The following is a 25249-nucleotide window of genomic DNA, read 5'->3' as shown; positions in this document are numbered from 1 at the left end:
CTCAGGGCCACTAACATTTAGCCTAACTGAGGACTTAATGGCAGCTCTCCAAGAGCCTAAGGGCTGCATTCAATTTGCACTTAAGCTGATGGCTGTAGGCACCCTCATCTTTAATAAGGAAGTGTTTCTCTGAAAACCATTAGAGCACCATGCTAGAGCTTTATAATCGGCTTCCAGAAAACAACGCTAAGCAAAACAAACCAGAAGCGTAACCCTATCCTTGACAGATTAACTGGTGTAGATGGTCCTGTTAATTCTCCAGGAACTGTGTGTATTAAAATTATCTGTGCAAGTGAGGACTTGGAGAACTTCTCCATTCCTTCAGGTAAATTATTCCACGGACTGTATTGACAGGCATGCTCTGTTGACTCTGAAGCTACTTTATATGACCATCTATACTATATTGGACCTAAAAGAAATTTAGAGTGAAAAAAAAAAAAAATCACTCATCAAAATTTTGGCAGCACTGGCTGACCCGTCTTTTTTAAATGTATTATGCCCAAATAGCTCAGGTTGAAAGGCATATTCATATTAAAAATCATACTCTTAAAGCAATGTCTTTCTAAGGGTTAACGAAGTCCTTTATACAGCTAAAGGATTTTAAAAGCCTGAAGCCTGATCTGTTATCTCAATTGCTTACAAGAACTATGGACTATAAATGACAAAAAGTTAGTATGATTTACTTCTGTTTAGTCAGTGCAAATCAATTTTCTGGTTCTCACGTAGAATTCTGGGGCTTCAAGATCTGAACTAAAAATGTTGCAGGAAATATTTGCTTGGTTTATAAGTTGTTATAAGTTTATAAGTTTAATAGCTGGAAAGCTATTTTCATTACTTGGAAGAAGTTCTCTTCTTGGGTTTTACAAAAATCTTATTTGTATAAAACGTAGATTTGGCCAGTGGTTCAGCATAAATTTGACCTAGTGGTGACCTGTTTGCAAATCAGGTTCTCCAGAAATTGCCTGATTCTCGATTTTAAATATTGAGCAACTAAAGGAAACTATCTCTGACAAACCAATTCAGCATTGTACTGCATACCAGAACCAACAAAAAGAAATAAACCCCCTTTTGTCCTGGGGAGTGTGTATTAGTACAAAATGCAGCATTTGATTCCCCAGTGTAAGACTTACCTATCAGAATCACTGGTCTGACTCCTGAGTTATTCAGCAGGTTTTCAGGAACTATTACAGTCTCCCCTGCTGGGATGGGTTGAGGCTGTAAAATTCCAGTTAACATGGATTGAGGAACTGGGACTGACAAAAGAGGCTCTATAAAATAAAGAAAAGAGAGACTTCCATTACTAAAAGGCTCATACTGTGATTTGGCCTTATGAACAAATAAGAAAAAAATTACTGCAAATCACTAACTGTAATAAAATTCAAAAGGTCTCTGCATTTCCTGCCATAGTTTTAAGTAATTTAAATGAAGAGCCTATATCCCCCCTGTAGCCCCACCCCTAAAATAAAACTTCTTCTGACCACTGTATTGTTGGTGAGAATGAGAGAGCAAACCACAGGTTTGAATATGCATCTTTAAACAAAGCCAAGTACTAAGCCAAAAGGCCAACCCCCAGTACTGCCTCAATACAAGGGAGCAAACTGCTTCAACTTCTGACCTACAATATATTTCGATAAGAAAAATAAAAGCAGGCCAAAATCTCAAAGCTGCCCTTAGATAGTTGCTACAAGGATAAAAATCAGGCTTTACTCATTAAAGAGCAACAGCAGCTTTCACAAGTAAAGGAAACCAAGTGCAACAATTCTGTCACCTGTAATCAGGTTTCAGAGTAAGGCCTGCTTCACAAGTTTCTTAGGCTTCATTTGGTGGTTTGCAACCAGTTTTTCAAACCATGCCATCAATAGAAAAACATCAAAGGCAGGATGAATGAATGCATACATTTTACCAGGGGAAACTGTTTATCCAACAGAAAAAAGTACTACTAAAGACTCATAGAAAATGGAGTACACAAGAGAGGTAACAGATTAGTGGAGACAAACCCAATAAAAAGGGGAGATTGCCTTATATCATGTCTCTTCAACAGGTTTCTGAAGATAGAAACTGACAAAAGCTGCAATTAGAGGTGTTCAGATAAGCAGGCCTGCACTACCATGTAACCCTTCCTCCTATGATAAATATCTCTGAATATAATTCCAAAGTATCTTAAAACCAAGTCCTCAGGAGCAGAGTTAAAAATGCACTGTGCATATTGATGAATGGCTTTTTTCATTCCTTGGATGCTTATTCTCTCACTCTATAGAGAGAAGAATAAATAACTCTTTATTCCCCATTAGAAAATATGCTAAATCTCTCAACTGAAAAGTACTCAAATAGTGAACAGTTTTATTAACAGTTATGAATAAAGAGGTATCTACATGAATATCAGTGAGTACTCGTAATTAATTCTATTTCATGTCATGATATTAAACTCCTACAGCTTTTCCACACACAAGTAACATTTGGCCTCACTTTCTGCTTTTAACTGAAGATCACCTAGCGTATCAGTATCAGTGTCCTTTGTTAGGCCAAAATTATATAAAGCTGTTTTTCCCATGCAGAAACAGAGTGTACAGGCTCTGTAGCATCCCACACCAGACTGAAACACAACAGTCAAGGTGAAGGCTAACGAAAAATCCTTGAAATATATTCATATATCCATACACCTGCACAATTTTAGAACAACTCAGTTACAGTTGAGGGACCAGGGATTTCTTTTAGCTTTAATAATTTAATAATATTATTTGACTCTTCCTTTCTTCTCTCTCCCCCAGCAGTTTTACTTTCCCTGTGTTGCATCTTAGATTACAACAACCAGGACCAAGCAATCGTATGTGCTATTTTGGGGTCACCTGAAAAACTCTCCATGATGTGGTTGAATACTTCGACAAGATCAGTTATGTTTGCTGTCCAACACGTGAGAGGTGCAGCATGGGGCTGCTGGGCTGGCTGAGTTCCCGTTTTAACAAATGAAATCTCAGTGTTGTTCAAGTTTTACCTGTTCTTGTCGAAGGCCGGATCGTAGGAACAGGTACTGCTAAAGCAGGAGGTGGGACTGGGGACCCAGGAGACCATCCTCGGTGACGTTTCTTTGGTGGTCCAGAAGTGGACATAGATGCTGGAAGGAAAGCAAAAACTGATTTTACACTCTGTCCTCCCAAATGATCAATTTCCAGCCCACACTCCATTTCACACCAGTGCTGAGCGGGTATCACATCTCAGAGCACCAGAGCCTCATACTAGATTTACATAAAACCAGACTATGATGTGAAAAAATTGTTACCTGTGTTAAAATGTTCAGCATTATCATTAATGGTCATGCCAAAAATCAAATGGATCTGTAAAGACTGAACTGTAGAAACAGCTACAATCGGAAGAAGAACAAAATCACAAATTTCAAGCTCAACATCCAATGCAGCTTAGAATAAAAAAAAAAAAGAGATGTTTTCTTTACCTTGATCTCCAGCTGCACAGCCAGGACTTGGAGATGTCGAGTGAGGCATTGGCCGAGAGACTGTAGTACTCAATGCATTATTTCTTCCTCCATTAGCGTTTCCATTAGCAACATCCGTGGCACGCAGTGGAAGAGGAGCTGAGTATAATAAAATACAGAGTGTGTAGCTTGAGACAATCTTGAAAACAAACAAATAAAATAATACAGCCACACACTGATGCAAAAGAACAGGGCAAGATGTGTGACTGAGAAAAACATACTCCAGGGAAAGCATGAAATGTACTCGGCAGAGAAACATTCACATTGCAAAATCCAAGCCTTGAAAAGGGGTGTCCAGATTTCAAGGTGAAAAGGGATAGATAGGTGGAAGAAAAAATGCAAAGAAAACCCCACCAAAATACAATATAAATTGCACACATACAAAATCATTGGGAAGTTTGTGACGTATTTTCTTACACAGTGTTTTTTTTTTTAACATACATCACTAATTCAGTTTGTAAAGATTTCTAAACCACTTGTGTGTATCTACATAATTTCTCCCAGTCATCCACATGCTATGCACGGTAATTCACTACAGAGCTCTCATCTAAAGCCTTAGCAAAGGACTCTGGGCAGGGGAAGACAGGGCAGTTTGCTGCAAAGTGTACCTGGCCTGAGTCTTACTGAGGCAAACCATGCTTAATTTTGCTACCTCTGCCTAAGGTGATCCTCCAGTCCCAGCAAGCCTGACACTCTGGCAGGACCCACTATATCCATACAAAATTAAACTACAACAACAGATGATCACCAGAAGTTACCATCACTCATCTGAGCTCGTTCTCATTCTTTTTCAGAACACAGTTTTTGCAGAAGAAAAAAAATGGCATAAACTGCCAACATGGAGGCCAGTGGGAACTCCAGTTCCTTGCTGATATCAGCCAGATTCACAAGGATTTAGCTCCCAAGAACATACTTCAGGAGCAACACCAGGAGATGATGCAGCAGCTTGCTGATGGCAGCTGCAACTGAAAGTGTTAGAGATGTGGGTATGTAGCTTAAAACAATGCAACTCCCCAGCTGCAGACATCCAAATAAATTCTGGCACAATTGCCAATTGCAAAATATGAATAACCTCACTCACCCATTGTAAGCTCCCCATTTCTACTCTGAGTCAACAATTTTGTATGGGCAGATATGGTGAACATGGGTCAGTTACAGAAGTGGTTGAAAAGCTGGGAAGAAATTTCAGTGCAAAATAAAATCATACAAGTATGGAGGGGGGGAAAGCTATTTTTGCACAAAGAACTGTTAATGATTTATTAGATACAACATAATTGTATTATGTACCATAACCAACACCATATTGTATCAAATAGCAGATGTAATACATCATGTATAAAGTGATATATATATGCTCATGTGCATATATAAACCAAATAAATGGATATATTTTCTTATTCAAGCATACTGTCCTGCAATAAGTATGATGATTTCTTTTTTTATTGCTTAAAGACAAACCACCTAAAGTAAAAAACAATCAGATTACCCCAACAGAGTATCAGTGTGGAACTTAGATGTCATAGTTGAGGATTATAATTCATTAAACACACAATACAGAAATAAGCAATTAAAAAAGCAGATCTATTAAAACTCCTTAAAATGAGACTAAATTCCACTAAATGTATATTGAGGAACTATAATTGTTAGAAATGCAGAACTGCACACAACTCTCAATTACTGAGGCAGGAATCAGTGTGATATCAAGAGGTGACATTTATGCTCTCTTGCATATCTTAGGAAGGTGCAGAGAGACGTATCACTACTCTCCTACCAGAATTTTAAATCTGAAAGTCAAGGTGTGGCTCAAGTTTCAGGACAGTAGTAACTGCAAAAATTTCTTTGCTGAAGACTGCAAGAATATGAGAGTTCTGGAGAATGCTAGTGAATGTTTTCCTTTCCCTTTTCCACCAAAAAAATTACACTCTCTTTTCTTGGCTGTTAAGCTGATGATTCCATTGGCTCTCAGGTGTTTTGGAAAGCAAAGCCATACCTGCAGCAAATGCCTTTCCTACGAGCTGTACGGACAGAGCCAGAGGTTTCACAATGTTCTTATTCCGGGATGGGTCTTGTGTTCCACTTAAGTTAACAGCAGCAGAAGGTGATTTTGCTGGACTGAACACTGAAGAATCTGAGAATATAAGTTGTTTAATTATTTATATATATATATATATATATATATATATATATATATATATGAAAAAATGTGTATTACATACTCATTTATCAAAACTCATCTCTGCATAAATTGCAAACAATTTGTTTACACTCCTAAGAAACTACCATGTGTCTTTCAGGAGTTCTAACAAACATTTAACAGGACGTTTCTGTAGAATCTTATAGAAGAATCTACTGAACCCATGACTGATCTCTTCCACAATATTTTGCACTTACACACACTCAAAAAATATTTTAACTGTAGAAAGGGTTATCTCATTGCTCCTCAGAATAGCCTCATGGGATAGGCAAGTAAATGCAGTTATCTCATGGTTCACATGAGGAAGCTTATGGAATTTGCAGCCAGCAAGCATAGGGAATAAGGACTGGAATAAGTTACCTAAAAGAGGTTGTGGAATCTCTATCACCTGAAATTTTCAACAACAAGCTACTGAATCTCTGTCAGACACAACTAAACTTGACTAAGGGCAGAAAAAACCAAACCCAAAAACACAGCCTCCTTACAGCACTACTGTCTGTAAAACTATAAAAAGCGTATACCCATTTATAAATCTGGGTAAAAATTAAGGATATTTGAGCCCAAACTCTTTGCATGAATTAACAAACTACATAGAGCACTTTACCAAGGCTAAAAGGTATAAATCTTATTTTTTAGAGGATAAACTGAAGAACAAACAACTTTTAATATTTACCCAGTATAAAACAGATTCCAAACCTCTCAGCATGTAAGTCCCTTTAACATCAGGTATTTCATAGTTGCAATTTACTTGAAAAAATTGGCATTCGGATGCTGATACACTGGCAAGTCTAAATTCTTATAACCAGAGTGAAAGAATATTAACTCAGCATCAGTCCAGAAAGTAGTTTGCAACAAGCAGGCAAAGGAGGCTAAGTTCACCTACAGATGTCCTACTAAAACAGCCAGCTAAAGAAAACAGAAGACAAAGACCAACTTGATCTGCCAAACACATTCACCCTCAGGCCACACACCATTTGGTGGAGGAGGGTGGGAGGAAGTTCTTCCTTGCCAGACAGAGTAACTGACATGAAGAACAATCACAGAAGCCTCTGCTGCTGCTGCCCTACCAGAAAATCTTGTCCATGTTCATAGGAAATACATTGAATGGCTAACAAAATAGACCACCAGGTCTGGGCCCTTGGAGGGAGATGCTGGTCTGTCATTAAATATGATGTAACAAACGTGGTGTTAAAGTTTCTTTTAAGTAAACTGTCCAAAAGCTTTGGGGATTTCTTTTCCCCCATCTCTAGTTGCAATACATTTTCTTGAAATTTCATCTGTGAATGTGGATGTGGCTGGTATATGTTTAAACACTACCCTGCTACCGAGGACTTACATTCTTCATCTTTCTCTTGCACAGCCTTGTTTCTAGTTGCTTAACACATGAATGGAATTTTCCCCTCTCAAGTGTCTGCCCCAAATCGTATTTTTGATACTGTACGCCTACATGTATCTTATAGAACTCAGAGACTGAACTGCTCACCAGAAATATTTACAGAACTGTTAAGGAAAAAAAGGGGTCTGAGTTGATGATGAACTGAAAAGAACTGCAGAAAACAACCTGCTAATAAGTAGTCCTGTTTTAAAACAACCAAGAAGCAAACTCTAGTGGAAAGAGATGGAGAGGAGAGGAGAGGAGAGGAGAGGAGAGGAGAGGAGAGGAGAGGAGAGGAGAGGAGAGGAGAGGAGAGGAGAGGAGAGGAGAGGAGAGGAGAGGAGAGGAGAGGAGAGGAGAGGAGAGGAGAGGAGAGGAGAGGAGAGGAGAGGAGAGGAGAGGAGAGGAGAGGAGAGGAGAGGAGAGGAGAGGAGAGGAGAGGAGAGGAGAGGAGAGGAGAGGAGAGGAGAGGAGAGGAGAGGAGAGGAGAGGAGGAGAGGAGAGGAGAGAGGAGAGGAGAGGAGAGGAGATGAGCCCTCCATCATAGGTGACATGTCAGAATTTATGCCACTGAATAAAAGGTGCTCTCCCTCCTTCTCCCAGTCACGGGGGATTCATGTGTATGTATGTGGCATTATCTTCACTAGGAGATAACAGTAGATGAAAAGGTTTTGATGAGCATGACCTAGGAGTACAAACAGTGACACACAGAAACACCAAGCAGACTGAAAATAGCAGGGAGTGATAAGGAGAAAGCCGTATATAAAAGGTGTATCTATTAACTTGGCAGATACAATAGAAGACAAAGCTGTGTAAATATTAGAATTCTTGTTGCTCCAAATAAACAGGTTCTCATGCATCTGCTCAGTTCTCATGCTTAGATCTGGAAACCAAGGGATCATGCAATGAAATGCAGATGTGTTTTAACCACACTAAAATTTAATTTTACCCAAAGCCTAAAGCATTTAGCTTCCTCAACAGAGACAGGGGTAACCACCTGAGGGAAGTGCCTCTGTAAATACTAATCAGTGATTATAATCTCATATGAATGCCCGTGTTCAGCTTTTGTTCATTACTCTTTTTGACAAACTTTCTAGGTGTAAAACGTATTTTAACCATCTTGCTTCCTATCTTTCATACTCCTTTGAAGAAACATGTGTTTTTGGACATTCATATCAATTAATAATAATTAACAGGCCATTTTCTCTTGTTTTTAATTTTTCAAGAAATAGCACAAACACACAAAAGCATACAACAGCACAGATGAAGCTGCAATAAAGCAATGCGGAAGAAAGCTCAAACAAAAGCGCTTTGTCTACTTGCAATAAATAAATAGATACATGATATTAAGATGCTGCTTCTTTGTCAGTCAATGTCTATTTGATTTTTATATTTTCTCCTTATTTAAGGATATCATTAATAGCTTTCTAGATTAGTTGTGAGAGACCTGTTAGTTCACATAACAAAAACTCACTATATGCATATGGGGAAATTGCAATTCTATGTACACCTTTGCGTGCAATAAAATTTAAATAAAAAAGGAAATCAGCAAGTAAATAAAATAACATCTGGTCTCCTATCCCTAAAAGGAGATTATTCTCTTTTTTCAGACAAATAGCCTAGTTTATATACTAAGCAAACACTTCTCTACAAACATGTAATTGAAGTTTTTTGAGATGCACAAAAAAAATTAATGAAACAAAGACAAGGAGGCACAAAATCAAATAAGTTAATCAAAAGATCATTTAATGCTTTTACATCAATTGTTGTTTTGAGACTAATCTAACCTTCAGCCTCACCTGGGTCTTAATCTTTGCCAAAGCAAATTTTGAAAGGCATCCTCTCCAGTGTAATCTATACATGGCTCAAGGTAAATACCCAGTTGTTTACAGCATCCCTGACCCACCAGTGTCTGATTTAACTTACCACCCCCAATGGTTATCTTTACAGCACTTTCAGCTCCTACCTGTCTGAGTGAACCCTGATTTGTATCCATTAGCTGATCCACCTTCTGGGGTCGTGGACGGTGACACCGAAGGATTTGGTTTAGCAGAGAGGCTAGCAGCAGATGATTGCCTGCTTCTACATTCTGCAAATGAAGCAGCTACAGTACATATTAACAAGGCCTCCTTCCAGCAGCAAAGTTCAGCAACACGGTGGCGAAAGGTGACAAAATGCTAAGAGCATACACAGAGCACGTACAACAAACAGCGGCAAATGGCAGCATTCAACGAAAATACGGATCCGCAGTTTTGTCAACTTTGTCTTCTAATTAAGAAAACCTCCCTGGGGGCCACGCAGGGGGCCAGGCAAATACAGACCAGATGCTGCAAAATGGCAAGAGCCCTTAGATCACAGCTTCCAAGAGATTTGAAGGTATTGGACATGTCCCAGAAAACACTCAGCGACTTCTGTGGCACAACCTGTATACAAACCATCATATGTTGCCCTTTAAAAGGAGAAATTGTGCTGAAACCCAGATTTTTAATATGCTTCCACAAACCTTCAGGGAGATCTCAGTGCTGTTAGTGTCTGTCTGGATGAAAAGTGAGTTGAAGGAGGAGAAAGTCACCTTGAAAATCACATATTACTCCATTTTTAAAACTGAGATTTAATCAGGATTTGTTTTAAGAGAAGGGTTTAAGCGTTTAAAAACACTCCTCTTCTAATTAGACCTATAATGTAAGTGAAGAGTGAAAGGTTACCAGATGCATGGCAGCAATATGGGGATAGGACCTATCAAAGTAATGGCCATGAGGTTGACTTTTGGTTGATTTTCTAAACTTTCATGGGTGCTCAGAATGCTTGCAGTTAGCATATAACCAAAAGTGAAACCAGTATCTGATTCTTCCACATGTGTATTGCTCCTGACTGCATTTACCAGGATACACACCAACTCCAACTGCATGAGCATCAGGGAGGGGTTTCAGAAAAAAGATTCCAGAAGTAAAATAAGGCTTCCTTTGCCTTTATTTGGAATTTCACTACCAAATTAAATATTTGTGTCATTTTTGTGAAAAAAGCTGTTGAAAAGCCACATGCACGTTAAAGCAGTAGTTAATTTTCCTTGTAACATTGAAAAGCAGCTGAAACCAGGATCCTTTTGAACCACTAACTGATACAAACTATAATCACTCATACAGCTCAGTGATAGCCATCTCTTTCTGGTGTCATGCTGCTATTCACATGAGGATGTGACTCCTCAGATGTCTGTCAGTTCTCCTGCAGAGCTTCCCCTCTCCTCACATCAACTTTTTGGAACAACAGGAACCAGATCGAACTCTGTCTTCGCTGAGTGAGACCACAGATGAAAAGGTCAGGTAGTCTGCACATAAACCAACTTGGTAGACAGTGAGTGGGTAAACCACTCTGTCCTTAAGACTTTGCATGATTCTAGCTCCAAAAACCTGCACCCTCCAAAAAGAGAGCCCATCGCTAACTTGCCTTGGGGTCACAAATGTACCCTCTTGTAGCACATAAATATCACACAGGTTGCTCTGGTAGAGGGTAAGACCAAGTGTAGAACACTGCAAATGGCAGGAGCATCCAAGTCTTTTCTTTCCCTGAGATCAATGCCCTGAGCTTTCTTAACCTTACAGCATGCTAGCTATCCTCAGGCATGAGACAGATTGGATTGCACCTGCAAAGATGAATATCAGCGGAAAACCAATGCTGCAGCCCTGGCTGTGAGTCACCTTGCTTCAGGCACATAAAAGAATCAACAGACTGAGTAGCCTCTTTTCTTCTACCAAGATGACTGCACACTCCAAGATGGGAAGATCTAGGGCTGCCACCAAAAGCATGGGGAGATGAAAGAAGAGGGTTTACAATCACATGGTAATTATTAAGACTTTAACTTCTTTGGCAAAATCCAAACTTCAGTGAAATCAGTGAGAATTCTCCCTTCAAGCAGTTGCTTTTGAATGCATACATTTTCAACAGCAACTTTCAATTTTTCATTCAACATCACCCCTAACAGCATAAAATACCCCTAATTGAATGGGCACTTTTATTACCTTTCCAGCAAATAAGGGGTCCCTTTGACAGTACACCTTGGGAGCTTCTTACTAGGTAGTACTTTAAGTGCTTCTGCTTCTTTGGCTGAGTGGTTAATTTCAGGTTGATATGATTGGAAAACTCTGTGAAGTACCGAAATCCTCTTTCTCCACAGCCTATACAATTCCCAGAAAATCCTGGAAGAACGAAGCAGAAGATACACAGACAGATTAAATGTCTTCTACTATCTGCTAGGAATAAGGCCATCTAAACCTACCTGCACATCCAGCTCCAGGGACTGGAGGCCTCCAGCCAGCCAACTTCTGTGGACACAGCACACGTGTGTCACTCTTAGCTCTTCTGAAACTCCTACATCTCTTTGGGCCATACTGACTCATGCCAAAAATCCTACCACCAATTTTCCATTCTACACAGTGCAGAGAAGAATAACTACTTGACAGGGGAGAACTATGTTGCCACACTAGGAAACTTCCATGAGGAAAAAAAAAAAACCAAAAACCAAGTTGTTTTTTCTCTATTAAAAAACCATGGGTTCCAAACTGCAGACATGTCTCTCAAAACAGTGGCTAATCCATCAGAGCAATTTCATATGAGTGAAATTAACATCAAATAAATTTTCCCTGAGGCTGCTTACACAAAATACTTTCCAAGTAAGCTGAACCTTACATCTTATTACAGCCTTCAAAGCAATCACTTGACATTAAGATTTGCCAAAGTTAGAAGTGCTTCAAAATAGTTTAAAAACCCTACAACTTCTCAAGAAAGTAACAAATTTAGGGAAAAGGCTGTTTTTTTCTGCAGTGTTCCCAACACGGTTTCACAGAAAGGAGTGAGATTTTGAGTTGAGATCTGGAAGATACAATCCAGATTAAGTATTATAAGCAGCCTTGATTTCTAGTGTTATTCACAGCTATGTTAATGGGAAGCTGGCATAATGATGACACCAGCCTAACATTTCATAGAACAAAGCACAGGGTACGTTCTGAAATGGGTCTGCCTTAAAATCTTGTTTGAATCAGCCCTCTATTATCTAATGCTGAACAATTAAGCCCTGTTGTCTTACTTGCCATGCCACTTATCTCTAAATTGCTTTCAATCCTTAATGAAACAGATTTTCTATGGAATATCAATAATGATTTATGAAAGTTGCTAGCAGATTAATATCTAGTGGAAATGTTTTCTTTTTATTTGTTTGGGTTTTTTCCATTTACTGATCAGTTCAAGATCTGTAAGAGAATCAATTTTTTGTTCTTGCTACAGTCATTATTTTGCACAATGACAAACACCTTGAAGAATGCTGGTTCCTACACTCACCTGTCAGCCAAAATAACAGCTTTATGACAAAGATATTCAGTGTTTTTGACAAAATGCCTTATCCATAAAACTCTTAATAATTAGGCCATTGTCTTTAGCCTTACTGCGTCTCATTATCAGCTTAGACAAGGATGCCAAGATGCAAATTTCTTCATCCTGTTTTTCCTGGGACTGAATCATTCTTTCTCTACTCCCTTGCAGCCCACAGGGTCTACTGGTGCATCTCCACAATTTTCAGAAGGAGTAACCAGGGTCTCTCAGAGCCACTGAGTCAGTTCTCTGCTCACAGGTGCCAGTTACAGATGCCTCGAGGCACTTCAATACCTCAGCAATGCCAGAGGTGTGAGCCACCAGGCTCGTTAACAAATGAGACCAGACATGGTGGATGGATACAAAGCTGGGATAGGGTGGGGAAGCTTACCAAGACAAGCAGTACCACATTTAATCAGGCTTAAACATCATCTGCCTATCAGTTCTTACTGGTCAACTCCTGACACTTCCCCTGCTTAGCAAGGGAGAAGCTCCTCTGAATCCTGAAGTGTACCCTGTTATCCCAAATCCCCAGTGATACCCAGTGAATGCACATCACACCACAGCCTCTATCTAACTCAGGCCAGGGGCATTTCTGCCTTAGGCCCAAAGGTTTACTGTGTATGGATTTATCAAATGGATTTAATGGAGAGGTAATGTTAAAGCACAAAACAGAGCTGTTTCCAATAGTTACACAAAATATTGCTGGTCTGGAGCAGAATTTGAGCAATGCAGTTAAACCAGGATATTTATCCTTTGTTGTAACTTCTTTCCTGTTGAAAGGTCTTTCTGAATATATCCTAGGCATAACAATGACTGGAGGGAGAAATGAGAGAGTAAATTCAAAACAGGCTAAAAGAGTCAAAATACATTAAATCACTTCTACTAGCTTGTTAAAATGTGTACCAGTAGTGACCTAGGCAGGAAATCTAGGTGTAATAGGCCTGTCTTCTATTACCAAGAGGCACTGTTGTACCAAAATTTTAAACTTCATAAATGTTAACAGATTATGACGTAATTGGGAAAGGCTGGGCAGGGTGTCCCTATGTATTGGGAAGCAAACTGCTCCCAGAATTGCTACTGAGAACAATGATCCTGGTGAAGCCAAAGGCAGAAATCATCCCTAATAAAAAAAAAAAAATTAAATTATATAGTTCATTTTGAGTACTTGCATGAGCATATTTCTTCTTAAATGAAAATGCTGTAAGCTTCAGCTGAGATAAAGAGTATATGGATAGCTCACATTTAGAATGCCAGGGCTGCAATTGACTTCTGCCCACACAGAAATCTAGGAGATTCAATTGTGATTAATTTTGGAATCAGGGACTGGTTTTATAATGGGCTTTTAAGGCAGGTTCATCTACAAATTTGATTTAATGAAGTCAGTCCTCTCCTCAACATATTTCTAATACAAGGTTATTAGCTGAAATTACATTAGATAATTTTCAACTGGCTTTTTTTTTTTCTCTGAATTATTATGGCAAAAAGGAAAAAAGATCTCTTACCTAAAAGTGCATTTTTTCCATGATCATCCGGCAAAAACCTCTTGTCAACAGCGCAGACTAGAATGTGCTCAGGAAGATTGGGAGATTTGGCTCCTACTAACAGGAAGCCTGCTGGGATATCAATTTGCTCCATGCACAGAGATACTAACCGTAAATCCTTGCCTGCTTGACAAAAACCTACAAAACAAAGCAAAACAAATGATAACTCTTCAGAAGAAATAATTTAATTTTCTTTGTTTTATCAGTTGCAAAAGCAAATGGGCTTCACAACTCGATGCTGTAACTGGAGTTTTAATATATCCTTTTTAAGGCAAATAGAGGAAATTGAGATAGCATCTCACCAGAACCACTAGCTGAGAGTTTCAGAGGCAATAGATAACATTATATTAAATATGCTGAACATCTACAGGCACAAAAGAAATTTAAGTGTCCAAACATTAGACATCAAATGGCTCCGAAACCAAATTTTTCAAAAACAATCAAAGTAAGAGGATAAGCTTGTGATTTAGTAACAGAAAACAGCTCTTAAAACATACCAAAGATTATTTTTTCTTTGCCAAACTTTAGTTTACAGTTTTTTCAAGAGAAACTATTTTGTCTTTGTTGCTTGTAGAAGGCTAGCATGGATACACAAGCACCATTAAGTAATGCAAAAGAATGATAAAAATTGATGACTGAAGTTTAGTAGTGGCTACTAAAAATAATTTTATTGCATTAAAATAATTAAATATATAATTTTTTAATTCTCTAGACATTTTAGAAATTCCATCAAATAAATAATTCACTCATTTTAGACATGTGAATCATGTTTTCGCTAAGTCTCCAGTTGAGTCTCTTGAAGTCTCAGTGGACTGCATGACTCTCAAGTCCCCAGTTAAGCTTTTTCCCCACTCAAATACACATATGCCCACAAAATAAGGACATAACATTGCCTCTTGGGCTTCTAATCAGTGTAGAACTAAAACAGCATAAGTGAGTAAAAATGGGGACCTGAGAGCATTTCTGTTGCTCTATGCCCTGCAGTGAGCAGCTAGCAGGCTGAGTCACACAAAAAGCATAGCAAGGCAACCCAGAGCAGTGTCCAGGTTAAATAAACAATAAATAAAGAAAATCATAATCACCAAGATGACTGTTAAATTTGAAAGTACTGCAATAGCTATTAATACCTATTACTTACACTTGATTTAAAATATTATTCATGTAAATATTATTCATTGTCACAGAAATTTTAAGGAAGAAAAAAAAATCCAGGTGAAAGACCTTGTGTAAGCATCTGGTAACACAATGTGATCACAGTTTAACCAAAAGCCCCCTCAGCCATTACTGATGTGTATATCTGTGCTCTTAGCTCCTGGGCCAAAACCTATAGCAACTTCAGCAAAAATTAGGGAAGTTAATGGGTTTTGGTTTTATCTCGGAATTGTAGCAGACACAGAGCAAGTACAAAGTGGAATGCACAGAATCAGCTTGCATGAATTTCCTCACAAGCAGCAGCTTGCTGAAAACAGGGTCCAATACAGGTTCAGTCTTGTGCCTACACTCGCAATCTGCTGAACCAGTTCTGGGCTGAATGGTTTCTTCAGTTCTTCAATCAGCTCAGTTCCAGCAGCAGCTCATGGAAAGCTAGCTTGGCTTCACCCCTCACACAAACCTTTTTCCAGGCAATGAATTGAAATGAAGCGCCTGAAGTTTTCATGTATGAATCAGTGGATTATATGAACAACTTACCAATAAAAACGTATGTATGTTTTAGGAGAGAAGTATTAAATCTGCATATTTAAAGTACAATTACTTTTTTTCTGATTAGGCGCCATTTGATTTTAATCTGTTAAATCCTTCTTAAGGCATGTTCTCTAAAAACATATTGATCATACTCAAATAGAAAGCCAGGTACCAGGCAAAGTATTATCTAGACTTTTTGATGTAATTTAGAAAGAAACAGTCACAGATAAACCCAGGGAAAAGTCCCTTATATTCAAAATAAACTTTGCTTATTCAAGTGTTTATGTCACTTGGGTATTAAATCCAAAATTTTCAAAACTGACCTTAAATATTTAGGCATTCAGTGAAATCTGAGTAGTTGACATGCTTAGAAAATACCACTTTACATCTAGATTTAAAACAGAAAAATTACCCACTGCTGACAATGTGGGAAAACAGGAAATCTCTAGATAAGGATTATGAAACAGCAAGTGCAGTAAGATTTCAACAGATTTAAACCTGTGCTTTTACACAATTAGCTTCCAGCCCAGTCTCTACTTAAAAATGTTCCAGAAATGCCCAGAAGCACAAATAGTGCCCAACAGGAGGCTTTTGAAGGAATTGCTAGCAATAGAAATACTAGCACAAGCAAGGTTGTCAGTGTTGTGTGCCAACACAGACTGGCTTTCTGAAGGAGCACACAACATTGAGAAGGGTGAATATCACATGGGAAGCTTTGAGCCCCTTGGAGTGCTTGAGGGTTTTGATGTCCCAGTGAAGTGAAGCAGCGCTCCACAACATCCCAGGTGAAAGGAAAGACTCAGCTTTATCTGGGCTACGAGCAAAACAACTTCAGCTATGCTTTAAGCACCTGTGTGTCACCACTCTGCATCAGTCCCCAAGGGAGAAGCTACAGGAGAGCCCTAAGAAAAAAACACCTTAACAAGTTTACAGGCACAATTCACTAACAGCCTGCTATCATGGGAAGAGCAGGTTCTTAGCTGAGAGGCTGTAGATCTTAATATACTTAGTATTTCCCATCTTTTAGGATATGTAGGACTGGACTGTAGAAATGCTGCATCCTACTGAATCTGCAAACAATACCTACAATTTACCCCCAGTATCATCTCTTATTTAGCCAGTGCTCCCAGAGCCCCCTTCTCCCTCCTTTCACAATCTCCTTTGGCATCCTCCTCTGCTTTGGCTGGCGACATCTCTGGATCAGAGAGGTATGCATGTGCAGACTGGCTGACCAGCACATGCCTCTGTGATGTTCAGCCTCTGAGAGAGCTATAATTACTTTGCTGCCCCGGGGTACTTAAGTTTGGGGACACTGATGTCATCCAACCAGCTCCCGAACTTCACAAATCTTGCTGAAATTATATAACTACCTTTACAATCTCTACCCCTCTACCAGAAGCAGCAGAAAGCAGCCACCAGCTCAGAGCTCACAGGCGACTGCCAAAACCTCGTTTTCTGAGGTGGTGAGATAAATTAACAGGGCTGACACCAAATGGTTTCCTCTGGCTCCCCTTCTGAAAGGGAAAGGGCTCCTGATGGGTGGGCAGGGAGAGAGGCAGCACAGACAGACCCTGAGAGCCTCCATGAACTTTTCTCTTGCTCACTGAACAGCTGCCACAGGAGAAGCAGGGAGGGCTGCAGAGCCTGCCCAGGTACAGCCGGGATTTACTTCCACCAGGAGATACGGAGAGGATGCAAATCTGCTCCTGTGCAGAAAAAGGTTTGAATTTTCCTTCAAAGACATGCAGATGGTATACTTCAAGAGCCCATCATCATCCTTCTTTCCCTTGACTTTTAGGGCTGAAAAGCTCTCTTTTAAGTTTCTGCTGCTTTTTGAAACTGAATGAGGAAGTTGCACCCAAAACACATTGATTTGGAAGCAAGTAACTGACTGTGGGGAGATGAAGGGGGGATTAACCCTCTCCCTTTTACATTGTCTTTTTCTAACTAGCAAGCACCACAGAGACCCCAACCTTATTTACTTTTCTGTTTTGCATGATTTTTGCATTGGTAATTAATTATCTGTTAGAAATAATAATTTCCACATTAGGAAAGATAAGACATAATGTCTCAGTACTAGATGAACTTGTGCTGTTAATAGCAAAGACTTAGAACATTTAAAATTCATTTACATTTCATAGCTATTCATTTATAACTGTGCTGGCACCTACATTTCTACGCCAAACAGCAGTAAAACATTTCCTCTAAGGAAGAAAGAATGGCACTTTAATTTACTTGTGTACCTTTTATGAAAATCTAAGTACAAAGAGATGAAAATACGAGTCAGCAAACCAAATCAGCTTCTCCTTGTGAAATCTTTTATTGACATGTAATTATAAAAAGCAAGAGTCCAAAGCTGAGCTGCTGAACCAAAAAAACAAACAAACAACACGGTCACACAGGATCTCAGCTTTGTTTCAAATAAGGAGCAAGCACTTATACTTCGATTAAAGATTTGCAAATACCAGGAGCAGTCATCAAAAAATTAAAATATTAACAGCTTTTACAGACATCTGCATTTCTTTGAAAGAAAATTCACTAGTTTTTGCTTCTGAGAAGCACATTTGCATTCTCCAACATTACTTCATTTAAAGTAACCGAGTCTCATCTTTCTGAAAATGTATCCCCCCAGCTGTCAACAAGTGCTAGAATCTTCTTAAAAATGAAATTTGTATCTGTCTTCCCGTTCCCCACTGTAAGAAGAAGTAGTTTCCATGTGGGGCACCAGCCCCTTGTTGCACTGTAATAAATGGGGTATTTGCATAAGGAATTAGCTTCCAGGGATTACATATGAATTAGGGGTCACTGTCCCTCGCTATTGTAACCTCGCAGTAACTGATCAGGTGTTAAGTACCTGCTTACCTAATTACTGCTGAAACTACCTTGCCCTTTCTTTAAGCATCAGGTAAATTGAGGATTTGCTAACAAAAGAAAGGTGATACTATTGTGTTTCCCACAGCTTGCATAGAATGTTATTCCACAAATTAGAAGCAGCCTCTTTTAAAGCTACAGCAAGCAAGCGGTTCAGAACAGCTTCTTGATAATGCAAGAATTTTGCTGGCTATTTGAGGTACCCGGATGAAAACAAATAAATTATTTTTCTTGAAACCCTATTTTCATGGACATTTTAGTTACAAAAATTGTGTTGAGCAAGAAAAAAACAAAAACAAACTCCCAAAGGCCCTGAAAATAAGTGAATTACTTTCATGACTAATAGCAAGGCTCAGTGGCAAATACACTTGCTCTTTCCAATGGGCTAAGAAGAGAGTTAAGACATCTAATACTAGCTAAGAAAGAATCTCCAACAAACTCACTTCTGAGGCATTTAATCTTTTTAACTGACAACTAAAGGCATTAAGATCTACTTTCTGCACCCATGTGACTGACAAATGCATCTGAATAAAAGAACAAGTCACCACAGAAAATAATATGATGGTTATGGCACACATCCTGGATTCAGGAAAAGCAAACAGCACAAATACCTTAAAGGGGAAAAGATTTCATCCCACCTGATCCAAAAGGTGGGAAAGAAGGTTTTACAGCAAGCAGAGCTATGAACTGCAGGCTCTAGTACCAATATTTTGCTCTTGGATAAGCAACTGAATACACGCTTAGTTTAAAGTATTCAAATACAGTGAGTGGTCTATCAGTATTGTTTAACATCTTCATAATGTTATTTACCTTTGCAATTAAAAAGTAAGATAAGGGATGCAAACAATAGCAGTGATCCTGCCTTACATCTCCGGAAGGCATACTCATGAGACAAAAGATGAGCTATCAGATTAATATCTTGTTGAGATATGGTCTGCAGTGCAAATGTTTGGGAACCAGGGCATTTTAAACAATTATGTAAAACTGTCCTAATAGATGACCAGAAGTATTTGGAAAAAAAATCTGTTTTCCTTTCCTTTTCCAGATACAAAAACACTCCTCTCATAAATTGGTTCCTTGAGAACATCTAAAAGTAAGGCAGATTTTGTAAACCCAGAATGGTAAACTTAAAAAGGAGTAATGAACAACCCTAAAATTTGCAGCTGTAACACACGAAACTTTCTTCTAGAGTGCTTTGATCACAAAAGCCTTATAGATAAACATCAAAACACAAACCTACCCCTGAAAGGTCAATTTTTCCCAGGACATACTAAGTTTATATGTGTATATGTATACTAAGTTTAATATCACATACATATAATATGTGAAGTTGAAAAGGTACTGCTCCTGCTCTCCACAGGGGATTTTTCAGACTTTATTGATACTTGTCCCCAGCTGAGAACATTTTCCTAGGAATACATCGTTTTATACTTTCTCCTTCCCTCCTCCTTCAAATTTACAAGCCTTCAAAGAACAGAAAACCACACTTCTGTGTGAATAACGAATTCTCCCAACAATATTCCCCATCTTTTCACAGTAGCCAGCCAGCCCTTCTGTTCTTTGTGCTACAGGGAAGGGGCAGTATGCTGTTACAGAGGGTAAACACGCTCCTGTGAGCTGCATTTGGAAGTGCAAAAGGCAAAGATGACAACACATGGCACTGATGCCCACCCCCCAGAAGTGTCAAAGAATTACCAGTGATTGGTCCTTACTTCTATCACTTCATATAACCAGATACTTCAGTAAAGTGCCAAACCATTTCGCAAATTACAGCTTTTGATGAACTATGTACAAGGAATTTCATGATTCAGGGGGATATTGAATAAAATGTCAAAAAGGGCATTTGGACCTGGTGGGAACAGTTCTTGTTTTCAGGTGTCTGAAGTCAGCAGGGAGATGTTTTAACAAGAAGCACATCTAATAACTATGAGTAGATCTTTTTTTAAGGAAATTAAACCTTCAGAATAGAACAATTTTGGGTAAGATGAACCAGTCATATCAATTTATCTTAGGCCAAGTAGGTACGTGCATAATTACCTGGGTCTATCTTTAACACACTTAAACCCAAACAAATATAGTATGGTCACCAATTTTGCTCATCTTGGGCAACAACAAATCAGGACAGCTCAGGGTAGGAAGCAATGACCAGCAGGCACACGGGGAAGACAAAATAGGCAAGCTTCCACTACCAACCTTGTTATCACCTCAGCAGCAGAAAGTACACTCAGTATCCTCCCCATTTTCTTTCTCCAAACTCTTCCTTCTACCCATGGAACCAACTAAATCCAGCTTTGCCAATGTTTCCAGAATCATTCAGGGATAGATTGAGAATAAGCCATACTGATGCCAACTCAGATAACCTCTTTGAGGACAGCAAATGTTTGTGAAAACCACAGACACAAAAGGGCTTTCAGAAACTAATGACGTGTCACAGCCAGTTCTCAACGCTGCTTTCAAATGATACATTAAACTTTATGTTCTCAAACAAGTCCTTCTAATCCGTATTTTGTCAGATCTAGGGCTTTGACTATAAACTGGATCTTCAGACTTTCTAGCTAAAGAATTTGTAACTGCAAAGAATGCACATTATCATTAGAATCATACAGTAGTGAAGATCATACAGTAAAAAAAAGGATACCAACCATCAGTAGTGCAAGACCCTTCCGGGGCAGGTTTTTGCGAGTATGGGATTGGTGGACTACTTGAATCTGACATGTCTTCATCCTCCTCTTCATCTTCCATTTCATTAGCAGTTTGGTTGGTAGAAAAGTCCAGGTTTCCATTTTGTGAATAGCGATGTACTAACTCTTTATCCAACTCTTCTACCTTTGGCTTCACATCTGAAGAATAAAAATAGAAAAAAAATAGTAAAAATAAAAATAACCTAGAGAATTAGACTTTACAACAGTACCTCCTTTTAATATAACATTTATCTCCTTTTAAAATAACCAGTATGCCATTCTTTCCCCTTAATGATGTCCAAGATTCAGATTTTGTCACACAATGAACTGCTGTGCAGTTCCTGCTTTTTTTGCCTTTTTTTTTTTTTTTTTTTTTTTTTTTTTTTTTTTTTTTTTTTTTTTTTTTAAATAAAACACACCCCACCCTTTTCACACACAGAAAAACAACTGAATTGTGCCATACTTTCATGGTTACCTTCCGGCAAGAAAGGAGGCTGGTCAGGATCCAGGTACAACTGTGAGAAGATTGGCCGTGGGACAACGCTGCTACATCTCAGAGAAGCTTCTATGGAGTTATGAAGAGCTTCTTCAAAACGGGCAGATTTTAATTGCCCTGCATATGAATTCCCCATGATCTAAAACCACAAAGGAAACAGCTGATAAGGGGATGGGAATGTCCATGAACAGAGAATTTACAAATGAAGACAGAGATCTTACTATCATGCATGACAGGGATATAAAGTTAGCAAGAAAATACGCTGTGCAAACAACATCCCTGACTAGCACTGCACATTCACGTTTCTCTCTCAATCTGGCAGACTGCATCCTTCTGTTCCACTAAGCTTTTAGCACATCTCCAACATGCTGCTCTGTGTCTTCTGAGTACACAGCCTCTCAACAGCCTCAAAAACTTGCCTGGTATAAAAAAAATTAATGGAGGAGAGATAAAATCATTATAATTTGGGGTTTTTTAGACTATTCAGGGTAGAATACAGAAGGGTACATAACAAGAAAAAAAAAATTAAAAATCAAGTTGAGCTTCATCAGTTTTTTGCCAAAGAGCATGTTTACACGATTTTTCACTTGTCAGTATGCCATTATTTGGAGAAAAACATTACACAAAGACATCCAGTAACTTGAATTTTTGCTCTTGCTCATATCAGAAGGTCAGTTTCTCTGTCTTTTCAGAATCTCTTCACCTCCTGTTTTCAATGTAATATTACGATTTACATGTAGTCTGACCTATCAAAGGATCTAATTATAACAAAAGATATAGATAAAAAAGAGAGAAATAAGTAACTTCTAAACCAGATGCAGCAAATGCAGTAAAATGTCTTTATTTGAAGTTATGCTTTACACTCATAGAGTGAGAACAATCATTTAAATATCTGCTTTAACAATTAATATTTCTGTTGATATCGATGATGAACTTAGGAACTTAATTAAAAATTCAAGCACAAACAGACCTGTAGATCTTTTCTTCTTGGATGGCATCACACAGCCCAAAGACTGTTATATTTGTGCACCCAGCACTGGGATATGGACACTCAAATTTAAACATTTAGTAAAAGGGTTGCCATGGAAGGTTTTAAAATAACCTAAGGGAGACTCACTGAAATATGAAATTTTCCACTTTGCTAGATCATTATACCAAATGACATTTGTTACACAGAAACAGCAGTCTAAAATTTTTCAACATTCAGAACACAAGACTGAACTTTCAGAGAAATTTATTTCAACAGAGAAAAGTTTTCCCCAGCTAAATCAACAGACAGAAAAGTATAAAACCTTATAACATTATCTTTGTACTTCCCCTCACTAGATGTCACCTAGCCCTACAAACAGGAAGAGACCTTGGCCAAGAAGATAAGTTGGCATTTTGAAAACCTATAGTTCCACTCCTGCTTTATCACTGGGTTGCTCAAGGTCCTCAGGGCCACCTGTAAAAGGGCAATAATCATGACAGCCACTTCCAGCAGCCTTTGAGGTCTGCTGGTGTAAACAAATATCTAAGAGCTAATTATTATACTACTGGATACACAGGTGTGAAACAAATCAAATTATTCACCTCTAACCTGGGAGAGAGGGTCAGTTCCCTGTTCAGAGTCTTAATGCAGCTTTGGGGAAATAATTCCCCATCTCAGATGTAGACTGGCTTTCAATAAATTTTGTGGCAATTACAATTCTCCACCCCAACCAGAGACAATACCAGATAAAAAACAACTTCTTAACCTGACACATTCTGCTATTTCAGCAGTGAAATACCTAAGATATGTAGATTCTCTTTTCCCTTCTATATGTTTTCATTAAATTTGGAAATGGTAGGGACTGCATACAAACACACAACTACAAAGTGTGTTAGGGAAAAAACTACACTGAAGCAGTATTAAGGCTGCAGTAAGCTAAAGCCTGTCAGGTGCCTTTGAAAAAAAAGAATTGACGGAAATCGGCTAAGTGACTGAAATACTTATTTTACTGAAATCAGTCATGATACTTCCATGAATATAAGTGAAATCAGCACAGACTATTATTAAATTTCCTGCAATAAAATTTAATTTCTGTGCTATTTATGTCAGTTATGATGTGCTTAAGGTCAGATTTCAGGAATGTATTCAAATTAAAAGACTTTCGTTAAAACACCAAAATGAAAATAAATCAACCTTGATGAATCAGAAAATTTGCAATTCCCACAGCACAACATCTGCGTGAAGTCTGTTCATTCTCCATGTTTTCTACAGCCTACATGTTGTATAAAATCTATGACAACTATTTTAATTTTTATGGGAAGCTATTAATAAAGCATAGGACACACACAGCAAAAATGCTGGCAATTTGATTTGCTTCCCTGGCATCTCTACAAGGTGACTTGCCTGTGGATGGAGATTGTCACAGATTTACCAGAGAAACGGTTAATGGTTAATGTTACCAGAGGATGTTTCTAGCTTGCCAAGAGAAAACAAGATTGTTGGTGGAAATGCCAAGTGAAGACAAGCTCGGGGAGCAGAGCTTGTGTGAGCTCTGGTCCCTGCAGCGTGGAAGCCGAGCAGGAGGAAGGCGTGCCAGGGATGTGCCTGGGCAAGAGGGCAGGCAGAGGTGTGGGGGCAGAGCGGCCGCGGGCCCTGCTGGGCTGCGGCTGGGGAAGCTGGGAGCCCTGGAGAGCAGCATGGGGCAGCTGACTTCCTAACACTGCCTGAGGCCATTAGGGCAGCTGGGCCTCATTTGGAGTTCAATAGAGCTGAGGAGGGGAGAGCAGGGGCTTTTCCTTCTGCAGGGGAGAGGAGGTGGCAAGACCCTCCAGCAGTGAGCTACTGCCGGGTTCAGGCTGTGCTTGATCCAGCCTCCCCAAAAGCCAGGAGCACCAATTCAAGGGAGTAACTCCTTAGTGTGTCGGCACTTGATTCCGCCCCTAAATGCCTGGTGCAATTAGGAAATGGTTAATTTTCCTCCTCACAGTGTAAATGGGAGCACACCTCAGCAGCAGCAGAGGAGAGGGAGAATCTGCTTTAAATGGACTCCAGTGTGCTGAGGGGGCTTGAGGTGGCAGCAGAGCCTGGAGGAAAAATAAATTGATAGAATTTAAAGGGAGGGAAAAAAAACCCAAACCAAACCAAACCACCAAAACCGAAGAACATTTCTCTTATTAAGACATGTATCTGCCATATCTGCATTTAAATATGACCAAAGCCAATGTTTTAACATAACTAAATTAATGTTCATTGTTTAAAAAGTTACCCAAATAATATGTCTGTCATTCATGTATGAGGTCATTTGGTTATAAAAACCCAAACCAACTGCTCTTGCTTTTCATAGTGAAATTAAGATAAGATTTTCTTAACATTCTGCCCATCTGACGCATCAGTGAGCTCGGGAGGATGTGGGAAAGACATTCCATTGTTGAGTTCATCTGAGCCGATCTGACACAGTGGCTGAGAAAACAGAGCTGGACTTGACTCAGGAGCTCCTCCCTGATCTCACAAACCTGTTTTTATGCTACGAACTCTGGCACATCAGGGCTCATCCTCCTGTCCATCCTGGTTAGATTCCCGGCAACGA

The 25249-nt window shown here is 39.0% G+C and overlaps 1 protein-coding gene across 1 annotated transcript in view; it reads right to left on the bottom strand.

The window, feature by feature from the left end:
- Positions 1–25249, bottom strand: part of GREB1L (GREB1 like retinoic acid receptor coactivator) — a 132057-nt gene that overhangs the window by 39137 nt on the left and 67671 nt on the right. Inside the window, exons 3-11 of the mRNA XM_053976060.1 lie at positions 21672–21831; positions 21158–21355; positions 13923–14099; positions 11073–11249; positions 9023–9145; positions 5478–5615; positions 3449–3586; positions 2993–3112; positions 1131–1268 (exon numbers count right to left, since the gene is read on the bottom strand). Coding sequence (XP_053832035.1) covers positions 1131–1268; positions 2993–3112; positions 3449–3586; positions 5478–5615; positions 9023–9145; positions 11073–11249; positions 13923–14099; positions 21158–21355; positions 21672–21828 — 1366 coding nt within the window. The 5' untranslated portion in view covers positions 21829–21831. The remainder of the gene's footprint in view (positions 1–1130; positions 1269–2992; positions 3113–3448; positions 3587–5477; positions 5616–9022; positions 9146–11072; positions 11250–13922; positions 14100–21157; positions 21356–21671; positions 21832–25249) is intronic.

The sequence above is a fragment of the Vidua macroura genome, chromosome 1, assembly GCF_024509145.1.
Source record: "Vidua macroura isolate BioBank_ID:100142 chromosome 1, ASM2450914v1, whole genome shotgun sequence".
Lineage (NCBI taxonomy): Eukaryota > Metazoa > Chordata > Aves > Passeriformes > Viduidae > Vidua > Vidua macroura.
This window is presented reverse-complemented; position numbering and strand designations above follow the sequence as displayed.